This window comes from Branchiostoma lanceolatum, chromosome 2 (genome assembly GCF_035083965.1).
Source record: "Branchiostoma lanceolatum isolate klBraLanc5 chromosome 2, klBraLanc5.hap2, whole genome shotgun sequence".
NCBI classification, from domain to species: domain Eukaryota; kingdom Metazoa; phylum Chordata; class Leptocardii; order Amphioxiformes; family Branchiostomatidae; genus Branchiostoma; species Branchiostoma lanceolatum.
The window spans coordinates 35,022,303-35,048,057 of NC_089723.1; the positions used below are offsets into that span (position 1 = coordinate 35,022,303).

Consider the following 25,755-nt stretch of genomic DNA (forward strand, 5'->3'; position numbering starts at 1 on the left):
TGTTCTGAGAACTTGGCAATTTTAGTCACTTTATCCAAGGAGCTCCGGAGGTTTTCCTCCTTTCAGTATCTTTTAAAGGAAAACAAATATACAATGATCAACTTTTAGATTTCCTCTGCAATTCTGGCAACAACAATAACGTTACTACATGTAGTAACGTTTAGATGCTGAACAATCCTTGGACCGACTACTACTAGTCCATTTTCTAGACGGTACGCGCTTCCTATTGTTTGAATGATTTTCGTTTAGAATCCTCAGGTTTTCATCTAATGTATTAAAATAATTTGTATCATTCATCTTTGCAATCTATGGACAAATGTCATTATACTAGTAAATATTTAAACCGATTCCGAAATGTGACTAAGCGGTCGGGCACTTTTGCATCGGACAGGCCTTGTTTTCATTTCTTCCCGTCATGCTCAGCGCCATGACCTAACACGACCTCTTTCATGCTGATATTCCGCGGAAGGCTCATCGTAAGTTTGCCATCGCTGACAATCCCCTCTCTTTCTCTCGATTTTTCAACCATCCATGCCCGAATTTTGCACTGAATTGACGTGTGGATGTCAAGGAATAAAAAAAAGTGACAATTTTGTGTTTTAATTTTCAGGAGGACGTCTGCTGAAGTGATAAAAATGGCAGAAGGGTGAGTGGATGTTTGGGCGAACATGAACCAAGATGTGACGATAAAATGTTGACGGTAACGTCCAATAGTGGTTTTAAAAACTGCGATGACGTATACGCATCATACTGTGATAACCTCTCACCGTGAAAGCCTCTCACCGTGCAAAAACAGGATTTGTGACTGACACTGAAACTGAAAGTTATTTCAGTCAAAACTTTATTTTGTGAAGGGGGAGGGGGGTAACAGCATGTAGCCTGCATGCATGTTGCCAGATCCCCGATCCCTATAAATTTAAGAACATCATGTGTTTCTAAGGGGAGGCCTGTTGTAGAATATCCTTAGGGTGTGGGGCAAGTCTACGAAAACCACGCCTTCCGCACTGGTATTCCAGTGCTGAATCAACGGACGAATCGGCCTCAGCACTGGTTTTCCAGTGCTGACGAAAGTTCAGCACTGGTTTTCCAGTGCTGAAGAAAGTTCAGCACTCGTTTTCCAGTGCTGAAGAAAGTTCAGCACTCGTTTTCCAGTGCTGAATCGCTGTATTCCAGTGCTGAGTTTCTTTCAGCACTCGTTTTCCAGTGCTGAAACTTTTCTCAGCACTCGTTTTCCAGTGCTGAATGAAGTTCGGCACTCGGTTACCAGTGCTGAATGGAGTTCGGCACTCGGTTACCAGTGCTGAATGCGCGACAGAGCGGCGGTGCCAGGTCACGGGTCATGTCAAAGGTGATTCAGCACTGGTTAACCAGTGCTGAAACCGCCGTCAGCACTGGAACCGAGTGCTGATGTACAAAAACCACGCCTTCAGCACTGGATTTACCAGTGCTCGGGGACAATTCAGCACTGGAAAACGAGTGCTGAAAAATCCCCAGCACTGGAAAACGAGTGCTGAAAAAAACTCAGCACTGGAAAACGAGTGCTAAAAAAAACTCAGCACTAGAAAACGAGTGCTGAAGTGTTTTCAGCACTGGAACGTTTTTTTTTACCAGTGCTGAGAGAAGAATAGTCGTAAGAAGTGCCGCATGGTCACTTGAACTTACGTACTTTCTGATTCATTTAGAATAAACAATGACCAACTTTATTCCGACACAATTTTGTCATTTTGTTCATTGTGTAATTGTATAATAGATATAGGTATGAGGGATGTGTTACAAATAAAGAACTTTATTTCTTTCTCTCTGGTCTGACATGCGTTCACCAGTTTATTTATGATTTTGTACACGATGCGTTGTGTAGACATAGTTGTATTCACCGGTTTATTCGTACGCGATGTCTGTACATAGGTCCGTTTACCAGTTTATTAGTGCCGTAGTATTATGCGAATATAAGTTTGACTGCGTTTAGTTAGTTACTTCAGGGAGGTTTCTTTTGTAAACTTGGTTAATACTAGCCTCCATAGCAGGCTCTGAACCGGCCTTTTTGGGGGCTAAATAATACACCTTTTGCAGCCAGCCCGTAACCATCAGCCACCCCCGTAACCATTTTGCCGGTAGTGGTTATGGGGGTGGCTGATGGTTACGGGCTGGCTGCAAAAGGTGTATTATTTAGCCCCCAAAAAGGCCGGTTCAGAGCCTGCTATGGAGGCTAGGTTAATACGCAGTCTAATGCGTTTTCAGATATGCGTACAATAGCCTTAGTTGGTATTTGCTAACAACTTGTACTACTGTAAAGCTCATGATATTCATATGTAAGTAGTTTCAATCAAGTATTTTTTTCGTAAAATGACTAGTAACAATGCGTGTAATTCTGTTTAAGGCTTGTTTCCATGCGTTCTGTTTAAGGCTTGTTTTGTTGCCATATTTAACGTGCACGGTAATCATGCCAAATAAAGTGTTTTGAAAATAGTATTGGTTCGTTTGCTAATCAGTATTTTGAAATTCAACATTTTGAAATTCAATAGGGAAGTAAAATTTGTAATTTCAGGTAGGCAAATGAGTTCCCGGGTGTCTGGTAACTTGTCCGCAAACAATGGTATCTTCCAATGACGTTGCAGTTACCCTTTAACCTCTGGCCCACCGGAAAATATTACTCAAAAGTCGGTCGCGTCGATGACTTATAGTCAGAGCAGCGTCAGAGCACTTTACCCCGGTAATATAGAAATTGAAATCTGTCATAGATATACGCTATGGATAAATTTCAGTGAATAGTCCGGAAAAATGCTACGTTTTAAAATCGCAAGTAAGTCACCACCGTAACGTATCTCAGCACTAGTTTTCCAATGCGAAATATTTGTCAGCACTCGGTTTCCAGTGTCGAAGCTTGTCTCAGCACTCGGTTTCCAGTGCTGACGTCGAGTTCTCCAGTGCTGAACTCCACTCAGCACTGGTTTTCCAGTGCGGAACTAAACTCAGCACTGGTTTTCCAGTGCTGAACTAAACACAGCACTGGTTTTCCAGTGCTGAACTAAACTCAGCACTGGTTTTCCAGTGCTGAAGCCACTTTCAGCACTGGAACCGAGTGCTGAAAAAGGAGAGCGTGGTTTTCGTAGTTTTGCGGGTGTGGGCATGTTGGCCCTAGATCCAAAAAGATGGTCAGTTTAGGCCCAGGAAACAGTCTGGCATCCAGGCTAAGGGGTATGTGAAATTTGGTCACTAGTTTACCTACTTGGCTTGATACTTGATAAGGTAATATGCGTTTGCGCAAGGCTAAGTATCGGACAGGACTCGTTGGCCGTAAAGGTAATCATCATTGCCTGAACGATGCTGATATCCCCTTATCACTGAAATTCTGTGAATAACTGATTAGCCCATCCCCATGAAAACCTTTACAGGGAGTCAGTTTCACCACCAGTCATTACTCACATGTGCTATAAAATGATGTAGGAAGAGGCCAGTGTACTCTGATAAGAAAGTTTTACCTAATGATCCTTGGCGCGACACCCCAACCGGGTTTTGCCCAGTACTATATATAGATAGATATAGATCATAAGTAACTTATATCATAAGTACAGACAAATTTATATCTGCTAGGAATGCAATATGCAGTCAACATCCCTCTCCCACACACTCTTATAAACATTTACACTAGTAGTACTAGTACATTAGTAGTACTAGTACATTTGTATTTAGTAGTAAGACTAATTACATACTGTACTTGGCAATCCTATGATGACATCAGAGCTCCCTCTTCTCATGTAAAACTGAGGAAATGCTCATACCGAACCCAATACACTTTCTGAGGATTGTACAAATGTACATGTACTATACAAATATACAAAACTACAGCTGTAGAAAACAGATGTAACCATTTCAGAAACTATTACAGTATGCTGCATAGACTCAACCTGTTTGAAATGATGATGTGTGTCGTACTGTAGAGGTGAGGCAGCAGCAACCGGAGGTCCTATGGACATCAACACAGCCCTGCAAGAGGTGCTGAAGAACGCTCTCATCCACGATGGACTGGCACGGGGGCTGCACGAGGCTGCCAAAGCTCTCGACAAGTAAGCTTCATCATCCCGTTTTGTTTATAATATTATTCAATACCCGGTAAACTGCCTAACGGTGTAACACACCAGGTTTGTACTGCACAGCACAAGCTGCACATCCTGATGAATTTAACCCACTCACACCGGGAAGGAGCCCTACTCTTTTCGATAAGTGTGGCATGTTTTTTTATGTGCTGAGGGTGTGGCTCTCCTAAAACAGAGGACCTCCATTTAGCGTCCTATCCAAGGGACGTCCCTAACCAAGTTTAGGTACTCATTTTACCTGAATGGAGAAAATTCGTGTTAAGTGCCTTTCCCAAGAATACAATGTCAACGGGACCCAGGATTCGAACCCAGGACCCCTGGCTTCTGGCAAAACACCTTGCCACTGCGACACCATGTCTTGTTACCAATTGTTCTGATCATAAAGTTATAATTTCTGTTTCCTTCACAGGCGCCAAGCCCATCTGTGCGTCCTGGCAAACAACTGCGACGAGCCCATGTATGTCAAGCTAGTGGAGGCTCTGTGTGCTGAACATGGCATCAACCTTATCAAGGTAACTACCGTAGTATTTAGCTGCTTTTCATTCATACAATCTCAAATCTCTACTTTTCTCTCTTTCACACTGTAACATAAGAGTAGTATTTAGTATACTAGTAACACTATCAGTGACAATCCTATGATGACATTAGAGCTCCCTCTTCTCATGTAAAACTGAGGAAATGCTCATACCGAACCCAATACACTTTCTGAGGATTGTACAAATGTACTACACAAGTAAACAGTAATATAACTGTGGAAAACAGATGCAACCATTTAAGAAACCATTGCAGTATGCTGTACTTGTGTCTCAATAAATACAAAAGCTTTCAATCGTCCTAGGCTTTTGTTATGTCACAGTCAGTATGCTGCATTTAGAATTGAGAAGGTAGCCTTTTTATGTTTAGCCATACCTAGTATGGCTAAACATATTGTTTTTACTCATGTTTCTTCTTCTTCTTCTTCTCCTCCTGTCAAATCTTCAAATCGATTCATCTGTCATTTTTTGACCAAATGACCTGAAATTTGGTACAAAGGTAATGTAGGCAAAAACCAATGTGTGTTTTTTTCCTTTTTTTGATATTGACCTTGAAAGTGATTTTATTGAGGTTTTTATGACCAATAATGCATATCATGGCCTCCTGGGCCCTGGTATTTCAACCGAATGACCTGAAATTTGCTGTATATGTGCCTTGAACAAATATTTAAAGGACTACACTCTCATTTTTGGCATACATATCTTCAAAACGATTTATTTGGGGCTTTCTTGACAATATTTGCCACTTCTGTCACTTTAAATACTACATATGACCTAAAGGTCAGTGACCCCAAGTGCCTTGCACCTGGCCTTGCATGCCTGTGAGCCTTGCGACCACCTGATTGGTCAATTGGGTTAATCTAATTATCTTTCATTTCTGGCGCAGGTGTGCTAATATCCATGCCAAATATGGTATGGGAATTCATAGGACATGTGATTACATGGCTTTGTTCACTCTTTTTTAGAACAAAGATACACATCTCCAGTTCCTATGTATAAAGTAATGTGAAATTTGACATATGTCTGTCATGTACACAGGCCCTCATTCAAATGTTTGGCATACAGCCTTTCAAAACGATTTTTTAATCAAAGAATTTTTTCGTTTCGTTATTTTCAACCCAAAGTGTATACTATTGAATCATGCATTCAAACAAAGGGTGTCACATTCTTAGATTTCACCCATACTATCGCTGAAATATGTTGATTTTGGTCATTTCCTTCTTCTCCTGTCAAATCTTCATATATATCATTATGTATACTATGGCAAACTTGATCTTTTTTAATTCAATTTTGAACTGGGTTGATTATGCGCAAGAGTGTAATTTTCAGCGGATATTTTTCGACTGGTCTAGTTTACATGGAGATGGCACGGAATATCCCATTCTTGCAAGGGGAGAATTCTTTAATTATTTCTTTCAATTTTGAGCTGGAATGATTATGAAAAAGTCCATTTGTTAGCAGAAGACTAGTATATTTGTTAATTAATAAGTGGATATGGTTTTTGACTATTCCATATTGTGTTGAGGTGCTACTGGAAGACTCCATTCCTGTATGGAGAGACTGATAATTGTTTTTAGAATGGTCCATTGTTATTTTGGGAGAGTCAATTTTTTGCATGGCGAGGAGTATGGCTAAACATGCTGTATTTGCTCGCAAATGTTGCCTTTCTAGTAAATGGTTATATAACTGTAATGTGATTGGTGTTAGCAAGAGTGTTCCAAAAGTGTCAAATCATCTGTCAAACATAAAATCATACAAAGTGTGATGCAGCACAAAGGGCAACACTGTTGGAAGGCTCTGAAGTACAACCTGTCAATTAATCAAGTTATGAAAGATATAAGGTTCACCTGTGGCAACCTGTTAGCTCATACATTTTACCCTTTCTGCCCACGACTAATTATGTTCAAAGCGGAAAAAGATTTAAGAACCATTCAGGTCGCCTGTTTTAAAAGCTCCATCACTTGAAGCTCTTAAAATTCAACTTCAAGGCTTCACACTTGAAGTGACTTCAGGCAACTACTGTAATAACAACCTACAGAATGTTCCCAGTCTGAAAGGAATGACATTCGCCTGTGCTCCCTAGATGTTGCCTGTGATCGGCAAAGCGTGCATTAACTGACAGTAGGCCTGCCGCGAGAATGACACTAAAAGATTGCCCAGGCACGGAGATGTTAATGCCTTATACATCACTGTTGGATTTTACCTGCTGAAGGTAATGCACAGTTCGAATAATGTATGGATGACTGAGCAAATGATGAAGAGATTCTGATATTAATTACTTTACCACATTAAGCCACATTGCACTGCTGGTGTGCTCCTGAGAGAAGTGCCATTTTTCACAGCCAGGCAGTTGAAAGAGCGTGCAGTGCTTAACGTGGCGAGATGAGTTTGGAAAGGGATAGCTGACATTTTAAGGAGATTTCAAGGATGCTTTGATTTGGAGGAAAGTAAGCGTCGGGTTTTGAGAACTAGTGGATCCATTTGATCTGTATTCTTAACTTGTGACCTTAGTAAGGGAACCGATTTTCAGTGTCTGATTACGTGAAATTTCTTGACTCGTTTTTGATCTTGATATCTTTTTTACACAATCATTGATAATGCATGTGCCTTCTAAACTCTTAAGTTTTTCCATTTCAAATTTTAGTTTTCAATCTGCCCACCTCCCATCTGTTCAAATGATGCTGTAAAGTTATTTCTTTTTGTGTTGAATTATTTTTGCGGTAAGAGTGGAGAGGATGTGTTCTCAGTTTGCGGTCGAAACAATGCGTTGGCACAAAAACATTTTTGCCGTGTCATGATTTCGCGTTGGAGAGGTCCAACGAAAATAAATCCGCCACAAACTTTTCAAGGCAAGTTCGATCTTCCCTGAATTGAAGTGCCACGAACAGCCAAGGTCTAAATTCTGCCCTGACAGAGATCTTAGGATTGCTGCCCAGACAACCCTGATTATCCCAAGTACTTTATCTCCTTCGTCTTGCAAAGGCATCAAAATGGCCATCTCCGTCCAGCCGAAAGAACGCGCTTGCCCTCTGACCTTTGGCGTGACTTCCTGCAAACCACAGCATATCTAATCGTTGATGAATCATCTCGCCTTGACCCTTCTGACCTGTCAAGCTTAATTAGCATGGTATCTGTTCCACCTCCGGGTTGTCTTTCCAAACTTCTTCATCGTGGTTTGAATGCCCAAGTCCATCCATTTACCGGCCATGCAATATTCATCGGGTCCAAAAGCCACGTTTTGTTCTTATCAATGGCTGGAGAGAAAAATGAGACCATATAGGAGAACTCGATATTGGGAACATGACACGTCTATTGGACGGCACTGATGAAAAATTAAAGGAGAGGTTGATGGATCGAGTTGCTCTGTCTTTTATGAGTTCAAAGGCGGGCACTTTACAAGTCTGATGAATCATTTATAGAACATTAAATTTCCATTATGCAGCCAGGTCCCTTTGCTTACACATGTATTCGTCATGTTGTCAGGGACCCTTCTTGTAACTGTAGGCTCCTGAGCAATATTTATCAGTGTAGCAGGGGGTAATATTACTCAATGTTACACAGGTGACACTTGTCAGGTTATGCCCTTGTGAAAGTTACTTAGCCCATTGCCACAGTGTTTGCGTGGGGGGGATGTAGGTGGCAGTTAGCATTGGTATCAACGTTGGTTCAGCCATGTGTCATTCAGTGGATAGTGTTGATTAAAGTCAGCACATATATTCATGGCAGACTTGTTTACTGCTTGGCAATAGAACTGTCGGATAAATTTGCATATGTATTCAAGAACAGGTAAAATGATTGAATTGGTAGGGCCATGGTCTAATTTGCATTGAAAGACAATTCCAGGGTTCAAAGAAAAGTACATAGCTCAAGTGGACTTTTTTCATTCAGAAAGAACAATCTGACATATTGTATAAGGTTATTCACAATGCTGTCTCTATCCCACACTGGACTAGGATTGCCCCGATGGCTCAATGCTACTGCCACACCCACCACACCACACCCAAACACTGCAGGCTATAGTGTGCAAAAGCATCCACTACAGGCTCTTATTCTTTCATTCTTCCCTCGCACTATCAGAGAATGGAACAAACTTTACCCTGCTGCATTGAGCACCCCCCCCCCCCACACACACACATATCCTTGTATAGATGTACTAACAACTAGATTCAATGTCTTGACCTGTGCACACTAATAATATCTTTCTTTTCCTATGTTTATTTGTACCAACTGCTATTGCTAATAATCAAATTTCTATGGAGCTCAGCAGTTTGCAAGAAGGAAGATTACACACAGCAGTTGTTGCTCTTAGAAAGCAGCGTCTTCCATAACAATTAGGCAACAGAGCTGAAATTTATGTTGAAAGTGGAACAAGAAGCTTTGCTGCTGACTGATGCCTGGGGGAAACGCACTGACAACTACCATCCATGACTTCAAATGTGGGAAGCTGATGCTGTGTGAATTATTTAGTGATTTTCTGGTCTTTCTAGATCTGGAAGGAACATTATTTATAGCTCCGTCCCAGTAACTTTGTTGCAAATGTAGTTTGGTGAATTAGGCTCATTTGACCAATTCACGGCTCTACTTGGCACATTGTGCGTACCCACTCTACGCGTCAAATTTCGCAGCATTGGGACGGTGACAGCTTTTTGCACCTTGTAAACAGGAGGTTTATGGTTGTACAAAGACTTTTTTCCAATATCGCAAAAATCCCCCAATGACAGCTCTGAAGTATTTATATGATACCTCAGCTGGAGTCCCCGTTAGCTTCAGCGCATGTGTAAAGCCAAGCTGTCGAGCTCATTATATTGGGAGGTCAGGGTTCAGGCTAATTAGCATATTGTGCAGGAGTGCAAGTCGCACAAAAATGTTATTGAGAAGGCCTGTGATTCTGCCGAAATGAGGTACTGTATAAGGATTATGGGCACAGAAGAAGTCATTTCTTAGTCATGATCAGGCAAATCAGGGTATCAAAGGTATCTTCGTGATCCTGAAAAGTTCACAAATCACTGTGTTCTGCTGCTGCAGTGGTCAGCTGCGATCAGTCTTTCTTCAAATCTTTCTTAAAAAACTTTGTCCGGTTCATCACGAGCTTCTTTAGCTCCCATAGTTTTCTTTCTGACCACAACGGTCCTATTCCTCTTTCTTTTACTTTTAAGTCTGCCCTCAGTAGACTCAGTAGGTTCTTGCTCTGAATGCACCATAGGAATCAAACTTAATTTTTCACGACCGGTCGGAACTGCAATCCAAGCGCCAGGGGTGTCCTGCGGTTTGTAAAAGCCGTCCTCGTATCGCCAGAGATTTGGGGATATTGGGGAAAACTGTGTAAGGTAGGCCTAAGGTGTGCCATTAACCTAGATGCATAGTCCAGGTAATGGCGATGCAAATGCTAAGTCCCCGGGGAAAGTGTAAGATGGACGACCAAGTTGCTTGAGTAACTCCACAGTTGACAAGTGAAATTCATAATGTATTGTTCACAAATTCCAGTCTCTAGATTCCAGGGCACAGGTGACTTTTGCAGCTCAAGAGAGATCAGTTCCTCTTACTGTCACTGTTAACTTGTATTGTCTGTTGGATTGTACTCCCACGCATACATCAAGTTCATTTCAAGTCCATGCACGATCGTATAACATAAGTTGACTGAATTAAAGAGACTTTTTAACACAGCTATCTCCTCAAAACATACTTTGGTTACTTACATCACACCATCTAATATTTGTCATGTCACTTTATGCATTTTCATAGACCATAGTAAGCTTAAACATACTTGTTCATTTGTATGAAATGGATTCGAAATGTTGAAAAGAAATCTTTTAATGTGTGGATTTCTGTGCTATTAATGCTATAAGTCTAACCTTTAGTGTCTCAGTCTGAGGGTAGCATATTTTTCTAAAATCCTCATACTCAATTAAACTTTTTAGAAATTCCTGTATTTTGAAGATAATACAAGCGTGTAAATGTGGCCCTTTTGAGAAACTTTAGCAGGAAAAGTAGATAGTTATTGATATTGCATTTTTTCCTTGGACATTGAAGTTCTTCATTATGTAGTAGATGCCCACTACGGTCTAAGAGCAGAAAGATGTACTGATGCAAAAGGTACATGTATGCAGCATTTGCTGAACCTATGAAATTAGCCCTGGACTTTTCCAGCCCCTGGCTTACACCAAATACTACTTGACAAAGAGAGTGTGGTTTCGGTGCACCTGGCTACTTGGATGTATTATACAAGTACTCAGGGGTATATGTGGTGGAACTAACAGTAATAACACTGGACTTTTCCTGCCCCTGGCTTAAAGTGAACTGAATACTACATGAATAAGAGTGTGTGGTTTTCTGTGCACCTGGCTGCCCGGATGTTTTATACAAAGTATATGTGGTGGAACAAGAAGTTCTTCTAGTAGTTCGACTTTGAAAAGACATCCGTGACACTTGGAAAGTTGAAAGCACTAGGATGCACTGTACATCACTGGTCTGATTTTGGCAGATACATCAGCGGCGACTTTGTGGGGCAGAAAGCTTGCACCTGCTCATCCCTCGGGTAAAATATACTCGCAGTTCTGGCTTCCAAGTTCAAATTGGCAATAGCGAAATGTGTGGGGTGTGAGCAATTTTCTCATGAAGTGGAAGGTATAAAGTAGTTCCTGACATCGGGAGCCCACAGGCAAATTTGGTGGAACAACTACATTCTAGCATTTTAGCATGATTGCTGGAAAGAAAGAAAATCCGAAACTTTTCAGAACATAATGGTGAATAAACATTGTTGACATTCATCTCTTTCTGGTTGGAGTGGCCGTTTCTATTGGAAGTTACTTTGTACAGACAATATTCACACTTGATATGTTATAAACAATAAGATGTTGAGTTAAGCATTTTTTGCCAGGTGCTACACAAAGATGAAACCCATACAGTTTATATGTATGAATGAGTCAAAAACTGAAAATGATTTCTGTGCCATTTATGCTGATATTAAGAATATGCCATGGGCAGGCAAATCGCTAAACTGATGAAGGACACAATGTTTAGTTCTTGAATGTATTTTTGGTTGCTCCAGGTTGATGACAACAAGAAGCTGGGTGAGTGGGCTGGCCTGTGTAAGATCGACAGGGAGGGAAAGCCCAGGAAGGTGGTCGGCTGCAGCTGCGTCGTTGTCAAGGTAAAACTTTGTTTGTTTGTTAGCTTGAGTGTCATCCTTGTTAGTTCCAGAGTTTCCATACTGGTTGGTGAAGGGAGAGTTTGGGAGCCCTGGAATTAGCTAGAATGACACTCGGGCTAGCTCAAATCAGCCTGCAGGTTGCTTTTCATTGAGGTCATGAGATGAGGTAATGGTCAGACAAAATATAATAAAGATACATTCTACATGATCAAAGAATTTGTTTAAACCTTTGCTTATTCATTGAGAAGCTCAGATCAGCCTGCAGGCTGCTTTTCATTGAGATCATAAGGGATGGTCCGACAAAATATAACAAAGATACACTTTACATGATCAAAGACCTAATAAATCAATTAACATACAGTGGTATCCTTACACATATATTGTATCACAAAAACGTAATAGTAAAAGTTGGTGCATGAAAAAGTGTTTTTTAGATGGTGCCAGTAAAATCAATTCTAGTTATCTAGTTTCCAGTTATCCCAACTACATTTCGTTCATGGAAAAAAGGGCCACTTAATTGATTCAACAACATATGTTTTGCATAAGTAGTAAAAAACACACACTTCATTTCCAGTTAGATATTATAGAGCTTGTGATGCAAAGATACTTCTAGTAGATTGCATGTATCATTTCTACAAGTTAGATCAAGATTCTAGATTATATTATTGTTATAGAGCTACAGATGGCTGAGATTATTTAAAAGGAAAAGTTTTAGAGAAGTTTAAGTTTTCAGCCGTTAATCTTTTAAATTGAAGAATGGGCACGAAAGGCAAGCCTTCTAGGTGGTAACAGCAGCGGATGCATTTTGGCTCGCGTCCCAGACATTTAATGGGATACATGTAGAGGTAATGCTGCCCCCCCCTTTAGCTGCCAATCCTCGTACTAAGATTCAGACTATCTATTGACCATCACTCAGACTCGGGAGCTTACTGGTAAGGAGAGGGTGAACAAACTTTCTTAGTAAGACACAACGTAATTGTCTGAAACCAGTAGGATACCGTAAGCTTACAATCTATTGTAATATCGTGCCATACTTCTAAGTGGCACTTTTGGATGTGTAAGTGAAACTTTTAGCACTTAATGGATGATGTTCGGCACCAAATTGGTGAAGTTATCAGAGAGGTTTGAGCACTAAAGCTTGAAGTAAGCAGCATAATGTTGTGGAGGATATGTGTAATGGTATACATGTGTGCTCAAGTAGACGGATGACATAGCAGACACCATTTTCTCCGTGACTTGTGGTACCCTGCACAGATGTAGCAGTAAGATAACCTCTGTTGACTCTGAATAAAAAGACTCTTTTTACACAACCAAGAGATTTATTCAACCGACGTTTGGGTGACCATCTGTCACCTTCTTCAAGGCAATTCTGACTGGTTCACATAGCAATGCAGCACAGGTGTTGCCACTCTGTTGACTCTACGAATGCTTTACTAGAAATGTGTAGATATTTCTTGTTCTTTAGTTTGCCATTTTAAGCTTTGATCCAACGCATAGGAAAAATCTCACCATGAACATTTGAGGAAGGTCGGTGAGATTGACCGAAAATTCATAGTTCATTTTTTCCTATGTGTTCAATCAAGGCTATGGATTCTGCCAACACAGAGGAGCTTTCATTCAAATTTCTTGTTCTTTTTGGTTTGGTTTGAATGATAAGTTGGTAACATGGCCATATAGGAGACTTGCATTTTCTTCCATCGCAAGGACTTCTGACTCAACTGAATTCACAAATGTACTATGAATTTGCACCTTGGTTGAGAAGAATTGTCAGCATAGTTGTCTTCGATTCAGCACTTTCCAAAGTAATGAAATGGAAGTGGAGAAGTTGTTTGAGAAAAGAACGGACCAGGTGGGTGGGTTGGAACGTCCGTGATCTTGCAGACTTCATCAGTTTTGGTCCAGCCTCATATGGAAAGCTGCCAAAATGTTCCAAAACCGTGAAGACATGAATCCCAAGCAACTCTCTATTAGTATTATTAGGCACATCACTTGATTGAACAAGGCATGGCCATTTATTCATATAAGAAACCCAGCGTTCTAGCCAGCATAGGTTGAGTGTATGCTGTGATCTGGACCCCCTTTGCTGCAATTTAGGCCCCTATGCTGTCTTTCAACCAGCGTAGAGATGTTTCTTCTGGGAAAAACCTTGTATCATACATCATTTAAAAAGACAGCATTCGGCTTTAGAGTAGATTTATACAATCTGTTGTATAAAAGGAAAATGTATATCCCTCCAGGACCTGCCAAACTCCTCAGTAAGTATCTTAACAGGTGGTTGTTATGCTTCACTCAAGGCAGAACTGCATCCACTTTCCCCGTTTGGCCTTTCTGCGGCGTATGCCATTTTCCGTAACTCCGTCCGGTGACCTGTTTGTCCTCTGCCATAATTTCCTGGTGATTTCCTCCCTTTTCCCGAACCCCCAGCGGACTGGGGAAGTGATTTCTTGGGCCGTTGCAAATTACCCCGGGCAAATCTTGAGCTAAATAAAGTTTTAAACCAGAACGCAATCAAGCTTTATGGAGCTCGTCATGGTGTTCTGCCGTTAACTTCCCTGGGAATGAAGGAACGATAACAGTTAGGCAACAACAATGCTATCACCTGGTTGCCTGTTGTTACTGCCGTTTCAGTTCGTCGGAATTTGCTACTTGGTGGAATAGATTTGCTGATAGACGTGTTGGCGTAACAGCTAGGATGTTCGGCCCAGAATGCAGTGGTCCTGCGCTTGAAGCCCCTGACATGCCACTGATGTTGTGTACTTGGGAAAAGCACTTGGTTGGGAAGGTAAAACTAAAAGGCGTTGGAAGGAGAGGGATGGGCTCCACCTTCCAATACCGTGGCCTAGACACATTGGATAACAACCCACTGCTCCTATTGCCTCAAAAAAGGCTATGGGACACTGCCTTTACCTTTATTGGCCATAGAGTTTAAGTGTCATGATGATCTAGACTGCACAAACTTTGTGTGCAGGTGGCCACAAAAATTACCCATTCTGCCGAGGTACTTTGTTGTCCAGATTATAAAGATTTACATAATGTGTCCCGGGTAGAATTAAATCTTTATGGGGTGTAATCTCACTTGATGACCTTTTACGCAAAGATTTACCATAGTTTTAAGCAAAAGAGTTGTAAAGTATAGTTCCATTCGGCTCTGGTAAATTACAAGTCAGGTAGAAGATGGTGCTACGCATACAAATTACATCTTCTTTTACATAGTCTAGGACTTCAAATGCAGAGGGGATTTCAGATTCAACTTTGTGATTATAGCAGTGTGAAAGGGTGGTAAGGACTGCTGTATTAAAACTGATAGAGTACGCTTATTTTAACAACTGGAACTTTTTAAGGCCCCATTTGATGTATGATGGATTATACTATGGAACATTAGCAATCGGTACCGCTCGATGTATCTTTCAAGAGTGCCTGCACTGGGCACAGGTGAGGCTTTAAGTCTAACAGTTATATAGTTCTGTGCATGTATGGTGTGGAAATGGATGGTTGTAACTTTCATGATATGGGGTTATAACTCAAATGCTATTCATGAAAACAAAAAAAACAAAGAGCTCTTGGAAAGTTGCTCTGGTGGTGTAGATGCTTTTTAAGAGGCTTGAGGTAAATGATTCATTTTGTCTTTCCAGTTTTCTTCCGTCACTTTTGCAAACTGAAATAATAAAGGAAAATATTATCTAGAAATAAACTGTTGTAAAAGTCACATTGATGTAGGAACACATTACACAAATGTCCCTCTCAAATATCAGACTATGACTACAGAGGCTTTTCGTGGATCTGTTATATTCCATCTGTACAGGTTCCCACTCTTTCAAGGTAGCTATTTATATGTATGTGATGAAAATTGTCCATCAAAATGTCTGCCAGAGCCCTTGGCTTTGCATTCACGGGGTAAAAAATGCGAAACCGTCATGCCCATATTCCCCTGCTTTCATCGTTTATCTGGCACTTCTCTGCGAGTCTGAGCCTTTCAGCCGGGAAAAGGTAAAGTAAAAGTGCCCGGGTGTTTGAGTGTTTTCATTTTGATGTGATGGGAGATGATGTGTAGAATTTCCTGTGGGGCTAAGAAGCTGTCGATTAAGTACCTCGGCAAAGCACTCCCCTAGCTTCAAACATCAGCGCGATCAACAGACTGTCAGGCAGTTGCACATGAAAGCTTTGCACGCTCAGTGTAGATACCAGTCTCCTTCCGCGTCCATTAATCACACTGTGCAACTTTTCCATCGCGTTACTAAAGTGATACAGAGTTTCTCATTCTGGTCTTGACTTCGTGTGACTCTTTTTACACTTACAGGGATAGAATTTGGAAAAAAAATCAAACATTCTGGAAAGAAAAAGACTTGGTAAGTAGAAACTGAAAGGTGTTAGTCATAATCAAAGCAGCAAGTCAGCCTTGCTCAATAAATAATAGAAACGTGTGTTTGAAAGATACATGCACGGCATTTCCACTTCTTTTCACAGAAGTCAATATCAAGTTGGATTTCAAAGTTCAAAGAGGATTTGTGCAAACTCATAACCTCACCTCTCTAACCTTCTGTGAATGTGCTGGAGAGAGTGATGGATTGTTGCTTTTATTGCTAGATTTAGCAGAAGTAAGAATGGTCAGATAAGTGGTGGAATGACCTGCCTCTATGGTAGATGCAATTCTGTAGTTTCTAAGACATGTTATTTATATGACATTGAAAACTCATCAATACAAGTTAGAAATACCGTTTTGAGCGTGAAAGCAATAAGTCTTCTTCTATCTATTAATCTTTAGGGTGGTCCCTTCAGGTAGCTAAGTAACTGATTTCCAAGGGAGCCCTTAGAATTTAGATTGCCCCGTGTGCGGCCAAAGGAATGTAGGTTTTGAACCACTCACACCGGGAAGGACCCCTACTCTTTTCGATAAGTGCGGTGGGTTCTTTAACGTGCTCAAGGTGTGGCTCTCCTCAAACACGGGACCTCCATTTAACGTCCATTCTCTGATGATTGATGACAACTGGTTATGAAACAAATTTCCATCTCAGGGCCTCAGTAACAGAGCATGATGCCAGTGTGGAGGCTTCTGCCAGGGGAATCGCAAATCTTGATCAGGGCGAGCATTGACAGAAGGCCATTTCTGTGATGCATGAGCGCCAATCTCTGCTTCGACAACTTTAGAATGGACTTGAAAATTGGAGCCATCTGGAGACCGAAGAGAAATCGCTTCAGGCTGCGCGGTGGGCCAGGGGCTCCTCCCAATTTCCTTGTTCCATTTCCTACAAATTCAGTCGGAAACATATTTCCCCGCCGTCGAGGCACCAAGACGAATGCAAAGCGCGAATGTTTTGGCAATGTCTCAATCTTATACAGTTTAGTTTGTCTTGATTTGTATTATTATAGTTTAGACCTGATTTTCAAGAGAGATTTTAAATTTTGTGTATGGACAAGGCCTACAGGTGAATCATATGTTGTATGAGCTTTGAGACAGGGAGCTACTTTTTTAAGTTGAATATGCTGCCATGCAGCTAAAGCTTAGCCTGATTGTCATCCTAGTTATATTTGAAGTTTACCGGGGCTCCCATACTCAACCTTAACCAACTGTTGGCTAGGAGAATATGGGAGCCCTGGTAAACTTATGCAGTATGAGTACTAGCCAAAGCTACATGTACATGTAGCCGGATGCTGTTCTAATGAGTAACACAAAGCATATTAATACATTTATATATACCTCATGATCAACAGAACTGTCAACATAGCAGTATGTTAGATAAAGAATTACAGTGTAGTTTCCTTTGTTGTCTCATTCCAGGTGGAAACAGTTTGAAGAACTTGACTTGAAGAAGTAAGATCTTGAAGATACTGGAAATAGCCAGATAGTATTAACATGCAAGACTACATGTGTTTTTACATCATGTAGTATAACTGACATGCAACAAAGATGATAACGGCGACGGTATCTCCCCAAGTTCTGGACAGAAATCTAAGAGACGGTAATGGCCTCTGGCGAAACTTGCTTTTTCTTGAAATACAAGTTGCCGTCCGCCCATCCCATTATAAAGTCCATGAGAAATGTGGATAGGCCGAGATTGTGACAGACGCCAAGGATGTCCACCTCCCGGCAAATTGTTAGGATTCTTATGGGTCCATTTGCCCGCTCCCCTGGGGTTGTGTTCTTGATCCATACATCAGCGCTCTGCTGAGGGGTCAGTTGTGTCTATTATTGTCTAGCATCAGGACAACAGGAAGATGATGATGTCTGTTGTCTGGGGGCTTGAAGCAAGTCTGGTAACCCAGACGTACTCTTAGACATGGCAGGGCTGGAAATACTGGGTGCATGTACACCTGTGTGCACCCAAAACTGGAGCCGTACACCTAGTTTTGGACTGTGGGTGCACCAGTGCAGGCTGTAGGGTAAAGGTACTATTGTACCCTAGTAATAGTAGTATGCAGAGTATTCTTGAAAATTAAGTATAAAAAAAGCAATATAACTTAAAGTCTGTTGTAGGTTGTTTGATGTATTACATGTTTTGTACTTTAAACTTGGCTATAGAAATAAAGATTGGAGTTCTTAGGAGAGGCAGTAGGGTGTGTAAACACGTCTTGCTGACATTCAGATTCTTCTTTATTTCATGTTGTGCACCCAAAATTATTTCTGTGCACCTAGATTTTTAGGTTAGGTGCACCTATTTCAAAATATGAAATTCGAGCCCTGCTTTTGTCTGGGGCTAGAAGCAAGTCTGGTTTACCAGACATACTCTGAGACATGGTCATGGTCTGAGCTACCCATCAAGTGTTTCCATCACATCCATTAGTCAAGGAAATGGAGGCAGACTTTGAAGTCATGTACAAGAGCAAATGCAGAGGAAGGACATCTTGTTGTAGACTTGTTTGTCATATGGATAAAGATAAAGTCGGGGGGAGGGGGCAGGTTTCAAACAAACAGGTTTAAAAGAAATGTAAATCTTTGAAGGTTGAGGCACCTGCATTTTGAGATAGAAGGGGAAATGTCCGCTGTGTTTTTTTTTTTAAGTTCACATTTTTCACAGTGATTTCTCCACTGCGAACTTAAAACCACGGTCAACATTTCTCCCTTTACAGTAAAACTCTGCATGGTAGTTTCAACCGTGAATTTAAAACCAACGCAAACACTTCATTTCCCCAAAACACGAGGTTGAATCCCCGTGAACATTTCCCCTTTTACTGTAGTTTGTGGAAAAACACAGGACGCCAACTTCTTTGGCTGAAAGCTAAGTTTGAGAGATTGTTCGTCAACTTCAAGACAAAGTTTTTGTCATTTCAGACAATACTTTTTTTTCCATCCTTCAATGTTCTTGAAAAGGTGATCCAGGTGAAAATCAGTGCCTATCATAATTTAGCACCGTAATTAGATCCACGGTTTAAACTACTTGCCTGGGGCTTAAGCCATTCAACAGACTTCAGATGGGGGAAGCGGGAGGTAATTGAAAATTTATCTTCCGTGGCTCACGGCGCTGACGTCCGTATTCATCTCAATGTCACGTTCAAGTGCGGTAACCACCCCAATTTCCCAGACAAAGGGGTTTTGGTATTCCCGCCATTGTGTCCGAAGAATGGATTACCGACCGCCGCACAAAGGGGCCTGCCTCTCCAATCAGCAGGCCTCATCTGCAGACGCCGTTTCATTTCCCGGCTGTCGCCTGGGACGGTGGAGACAGATAGTCATTAAGTTCTGTATTGACAAAATTGCCAGCCTGCAGCAGGCATCTCCCCCATCTAAATGGTCCCATGCGGCCGCTCGCCAGAGTTCCTTAAAGAACCATCAGGACTTGAACTTTTGTGCGTACCCCCCTGGGACTGATCTGCAGATGTTGTTGATGTCTTGGCCATTAGTTACTTTTTCTGCAGGCCTTTTTCTCAAATCTGTCCCATCATTCACTTGAAAGACAAGACGAGACGAGAGAAGGTAGTTAAGAACCTGGGAAAGTTTCACTGGAAGGAGGAGATCTTTTCTAATGTATGAATTAAACATGATGTACATAATCATTTATCAGCAAGAAAAAGCACAACTTTCTTTAGCCAAAACCTCTTCATGTACATGTTATTCCATCAATTCTTTTTGTTGTTACACAAACAAACCTGTCAACAAGTACAGAATTAAAGAGCTCAATTTTTTAATGAAATTGCAAAAAAGAAGGTCATGAATTCGGCAAGTGGGTTTGATGAATAACGTATATTGCAGAAAACAGATTTAAGTATTCAGCTCTGTATCACTACTGTCGTATCACTACTGTCTAATGAATTGTAGCAATTTTGAAATGAAACACTGCAGAAAACTCATTTTCCCTCCTCCTACTGCGAAATAAGATTAGCGAAAAAGTAAATGACTGCACCGTACTCCTGGTTTGTGTGGTGTTAATATTACAGTCCTGGGCATTGTGGATTTGATTCACCTTCTCCAACCCTCTTGAGACAAAAAGAGCAGAAGAGATGGGGAACCCTCTCGATGATTTGGAAATTTGTTCACAGAAGGAAGATGATGGGTTGACAAGTCATTGCATGAATGCCCCATGCTTTCCTCGGAGCCAACAATATTACTTCCTGTCAGTTTAGTTTGAATCCTGGAAGCTATGTCGTTAAAGAATATTATGTTGTCATGGCTTCGAGGGAGAACGGCGTTAGAGCCCTTTCTTTGGCATAATTCATGAGAGGCTGTGTCTTGGTTACGATATTATGTACAACTTTGGGGAGTGTTAGTGCAAAGGTTGTGTTTTTCATGGGTTTGAACAGTTGCAATGGATGTGACCAAGACATGCCAAGGTCTTGAGTGTTGGGTCATATAGTAATTGATCCAAATTTTATAATAAAAAACAATGTTATTGTTTCTTGTTTTCTGAAATATAGAATCATTTTACTGTTGTTTTTCTTCCTGTAGAAGTTTCTTCTCTGTGTGTGTCTGTCACACAATTTAACAAAAATTACATTAGCATGTGGTTCATTTCTATGGCTCAGTCGTCGAGTTTTGACAGTTTTAAAGGTAGAACTTCTAAATGCTTTTGAACAGTCTAATACCACGCTAATTGCATTAAAACATATAAGTCCCGTGTATAACTGCTTTATTTCCCATGAGCTTAGGCTGTTACGCTATTGTGCCATCCATGTTAAGTTCGATAGCCGCCAGTTTTTACTCTTGGTAGTAGAAAGAGACGTTTTCCCTGGAACAACAAGCCAGGGCCAGATTGTTAAAGGATCAAACTTTGATTAAGAACCAAGACAATCAAAGCTAGCCTGTGTTACAAATCTATTGCTGTCGGGGGCTTATTGGGCCTCAACCTGACCAGGGGAAGGGCTGGTTGAAGCTTGATTTAGTCGGGCAAGGGAAAACTCTGTTTAGATGCAACATGTAACAGTTACTGTGTATTACAAATTGTCATTTGGTACATTGTGCAGCACATGATGAATCATTTATTGCAGACATTTGAATCCTGAACTTTCTGATGTCACATTGAATCTGATGCTGCACAAAAAAAAAGAAGAACCAAGAGAAAAGTATGGAAGTTACTACACACTGGTCAATCTACCCCCCCTCGGGCGGGCCCCTCCCCAATATTCATTTTGTCTGCCCTGATGAAAACTGAAGTTCAAGCAACTGCAGTCAGTACTGCCGGTCTTTTGTTGCTGGTCTGAAAAAAAGACAAGTTTGGAACTTAGTGGGGCTGTAGTATTCTTCATGTATGGTGGTAGTTTGGCCAGAGAGATTGTCATAAATCTTGTAATATAAAGATATGAAAGGTGGATCTATCGAGATACACTCTTTGCCAAAGAAAACGTTGGGGGAATTATGTGCGGGCTTTCTCGATTTGGTTTTATCTCACGGATCAACCAAACATTTGTCTTAATAAACAAAACGGAGGCCCTGAAATGAAGGATATGCCACTAAATCCCCCTATTAAGTGATTTAGAACTGTTTTTCTCACTTAAGATTAATAAGAAGTTTGGCTGTTATTTCCCTGGAGGTTTTTCCTTTATATTATTAAAGGTAACCGAAATCTTTTTATTTTCCCCTTCTACGCACCTGCTGAGCTCTGCTTATATTGGATATGTGGCAGCAGAGATTTTACACAAATTGTATTTGTCACATAAACAAAGCATGTACAGGTGGCAGGATATTCTATATAAATCACTGTCGACTCCTGTGAGTGTTGCGATGTGGAGCGCCCTTGGTGGTGACATTGATGGGAACAAAACACAGCATCTGATTGATTTTATCGAGGAAGACGAGAGTTTGAGTGTTTGAGTGTTTTGAATTAATCACACTCTATCCTTCCTGTCATACTTACAGCTTCAGGATATGGAAGATTGCAACTTATATAAGTAAGAAAGTTGTGGGGAGGGAGAGCAAAATGGCCTGAGAGCAGATCAATAGGTGGTGTATTTGTGGTTGTTTCTTGGCCCATCTAGGGTCTATCTGGTGAGAAACTATCAACAAAGACCACAGGAATGCCCGAGAACACAGTACTTAACATTGTTTTCAACTTTATTGAATTAAAACTCATCATAGAATATGCACATGGAATGTTGATGAAGGTTAGACATCCAGTTAATAAGATAAGCAAAATAGTTACTCAAGCAACTGGATAAAATTTTGAAACAATCTGACGTTTCAGACAGCATCCGCTGTCTTTCATCAGTGACTTTGCACATGGAAACCAGAGAATGATTGTTATCAAGTATTGTTCTCACATCAGATGATTGCATGCACAATTTGCACATGGACTTTTCCTAGTAGGTCAACTTCATGTACATCATTCAAAAACTTTTGGGCGACTAGTTAATAATGCATCTCGGTTGATACTTGAGCAATCTTTCTGTTGAAAATTGTAGGGGCTGTAAAATCGAGTGGGTTCAAGAATGGATCTCTCCATGTAGTTGGACTTGAGAAGTGACTTGTCACCGGGAGAACCCTACTAGTTATTCCAGCGTGAAAATTGGTTTTGCCATACAGGGGAATTGGGTCCACTAGATTAATACCTACCCACCCAGGAAATATGTCAGGGGAAGACGTAACCCCCATAACAGGCCCTGGCGCTTTGATACAGGATGACATCCGCAAAAGCAAAATGTTTAACAGCTACATGTATATAGCTACTGTAAATGTAGACATTTTTGCGTCTTCTGCCCACCTGCCCTATCGTTTCAACTGTAAGCTTAGAACCACTGTGAACACTCAATTTTTTCTCTACTGCAAAATTAAATCCCTGCAAACGTAAAATTGCATTCGTAGTTCTTTTTCCTGGTTGAAGTGTTCCATAGCTGTGCAAATTTGAACAATATTACGGTGTCTTTTCACGAACACAATGAACTTTTATGCAAGTTTGCTACTTCTTCTGAAGCAGAGTCGAACTGTACTACTTGTTCGACTCCAAAGTTACTTTGTACTGCCAAAATAATGTGCATGAACCTAGTTTTCCAATCTGTAGAGCTAATTGTCTGAAGTCAGGTTCACGGCGCCATTGCGTGTATTCCAGTAGTGGTTCATGATGAGGCCAAGTTGGAAGTACCACCGCTTTCTGAGTGGGATCATGTGGAATGACTCCGCGCATTGCGATGGCAAACTTAGGGTAATGGAGAAACGAGGTCTGTGCGATCGCTCGGGTAGAAAAAATTGTCCATATGGGAAATGATGCACTTGGCATCAAGAACCTTGGGATTCCATCTTCTCAACTTCCAGGAGCATTTATTTTGAAGTCTCTGTGCTGGAAAGCAGTAGGGAGTCAGATGTTTAATTCAGCTTTCTGCACACCCAGAGTTTCTTTTCTACTCTGTTTGCATTCTTGATAGATCAATATGGTTTGATTGAAGAAATGCTGTTGGGATTTGAAAATGTGTTATGAGTCTCTTTACTGGCACGTTTGAAATGTCAGGAAAAATGTCACAACACCGTTCAGACTTCACTGTGTCATTATTCTGTAAATGATACTCGTATGTCTAATTCTAGACAACTTTCTACTTTCCTCATGTAGTCAAGATTGTGAAAAGACTGCAATGCAGTTTGAGTAGGAAGGAAAGTCTGGAAGCAACCCCACAAATTGCGACTAATCTTTGTATCAGACTCGAGTCATTACGATTTCGGAGAGTGCCCCCCAACCCCGTAAAGCAGGTTGTCTCCCTTTCTCCTCTGTAATTAAAGAAATCACATCTCATCCCATCCCCAGAGAAGTCAAAAACCTATTAGGACAGAGTCCAATGCTGTAAGCTGAGCCAACAACTTGATGCATACCTGAAAAGCGCAGGAAAAAAGTCCTTCAAAGAGCAAAGACCCGCATAGCCAGTCTATATCGCGACTCATCTGTTTTCAAAGAGCAGCTATTTCCATATGTTTGAAAGGCGTCATGTCTTATCTTATATATACATTTCAATCTTAGTGTTCTTCTTGGGAATTTTGCTGGTTCTTACACAATCCTTTACGGCAAGACTGTTTACTTAGTAATTTTCCAACGTCTTCTTGCGTGGCAAAAGTCAGCTTAAGAGGATATCGCTCTCACAGCTAATGCTGCTCGCATCCCCCCATCTTTGCAGGTAATTTCCTATGTCTGGATAGAGCCCTGTGTATGCAGCTGGCATAGCAAGTTTTCAATTTACTCCAAAGATAATTAGTATAGATACCTGGGCGGGGAGTGGAAGAGGATTAACCTGTCAGGTCTGGTTCACATCAAAGAGCAGCAGAAATCAGGGGATCGTGACCTGCAGCGGAGATACCCTTCTTCCTCTTACAGGATCTTAAAGATTTCGGGTACGGTCATTGGGTTTGTAATAGAGTGTTTCAAGTCTGCCTTGCTATAGGGAGGTGTCTCTTCACCATACAAGAAAACTTCAGGTGTACAGGAAAAAATGGTTGCACAACATAAAATAAAGGACATAAAAGATATGTTAGCAAAGGTAAAACTGAATATGCAAGCCCTAGAGCGAGGCTGCATAAAGCATCATCCTTCACCTCAGTTGAGGATGTGTGAATGACTGTTTTACCTTTACCTTTATTGCGCACACACACACTAAAATGCTTCTTAACGAAAGTAATAATCATTAATGTGTGATTTCTTGTGTTCTGTGCAGGACTACGGGAAGGAGACCCAGGCCTTGGATGTGATGAACGAGTACTTCAAGTCCAAGCACTAAGGAGCCCGTACCGCTCCCGTGTCACTCCATCAGACAAGCACCCATCCATCGGGGAGAACCATCTAACCCCGAGATGCACCAACACGACATCTGAAGCATCAGGAAACAGCCATGTGCTTAATGGATGATGAGTGGAAATAAAGATCGAAAAGACCTCACTGGATTGTGTATTTGTCATTCCTTCGTGATGAATTGGTACCTAGGCATAGGGTTAAGAGTGATCCAACTTTAAAAGGTTTTTGACAAGAAGTGATGAACCAACGAAATCAAAATGTACCGGTACATTCTGTAAGGGCAGGGAAAATGTTCACAGACATGTCCTTGAATGGTTTGTAGACAATTGGGTGAAATACTTATTTGTATTTAGGTGGGATTTGGAGAGGCGAATCCTCCCTTGGCGACATAACTCCCATAAGCCGACCTTGGCCCATGTAAAAATCCTGTATCAGTGCTCCCCCAAAAATTAAGTACCGCTGCTCCAAGAAGTCTGCAAAGGAGGCTAGGATGGTATCAGGGCTATTTGAAGCTTTAATATTTTTTTTTTTTCGACCCATTGTCCAGGAGCCCATATTATTAACTTTTGTTGTAAAATCTGTCATTTTTAGCTTACGAAAATACAATTTTATGTCATGAAGCTTAGATTTTTTGTCCGTCCCAAGAAGCAAACTTCCATCCTGAGACAGAGGGATTGACAGGCCCTGGACACAGCCCTGGATGGTGTCAACATCAGGAAAGTCAATAGTAAAGAATAAAGTCTCCAGCTACTTTCTGTTTACAATTGAGAACGCAGTGGTGTTGGAGAGGAGCCACCCAGCAAGTCAGGATAGAAGTGCATGTGATGTCCATCACTATGTAGTAC

At 41.1% G+C, this 25,755-nt stretch overlaps 1 protein-coding gene across 1 annotated transcript; it reads left to right on the forward strand.

Annotated features, from left to right (window-relative positions):
* Nucleotides 1-406: 406 nt before the first annotated feature.
* Nucleotides 407-25,054, forward strand: LOC136428822 (small ribosomal subunit protein eS12). The gene is made up of 6 exons (XM_066418589.1): nt 407-476; nt 611-646; nt 3,939-4,064; nt 4,504-4,606; nt 11,676-11,777; nt 24,834-25,054. Exons 2-6 carry the CDS (start codon nt 636-638, stop codon nt 24,894-24,896), a joined length of 405 nt encoding a protein of 134 aa, XP_066274686.1. The 5' UTR covers nt 407-476; nt 611-635; the 3' UTR covers nt 24,897-25,054.
* The last annotated feature ends 701 nt before the right edge of the window (nt 25,055-25,755 follow it).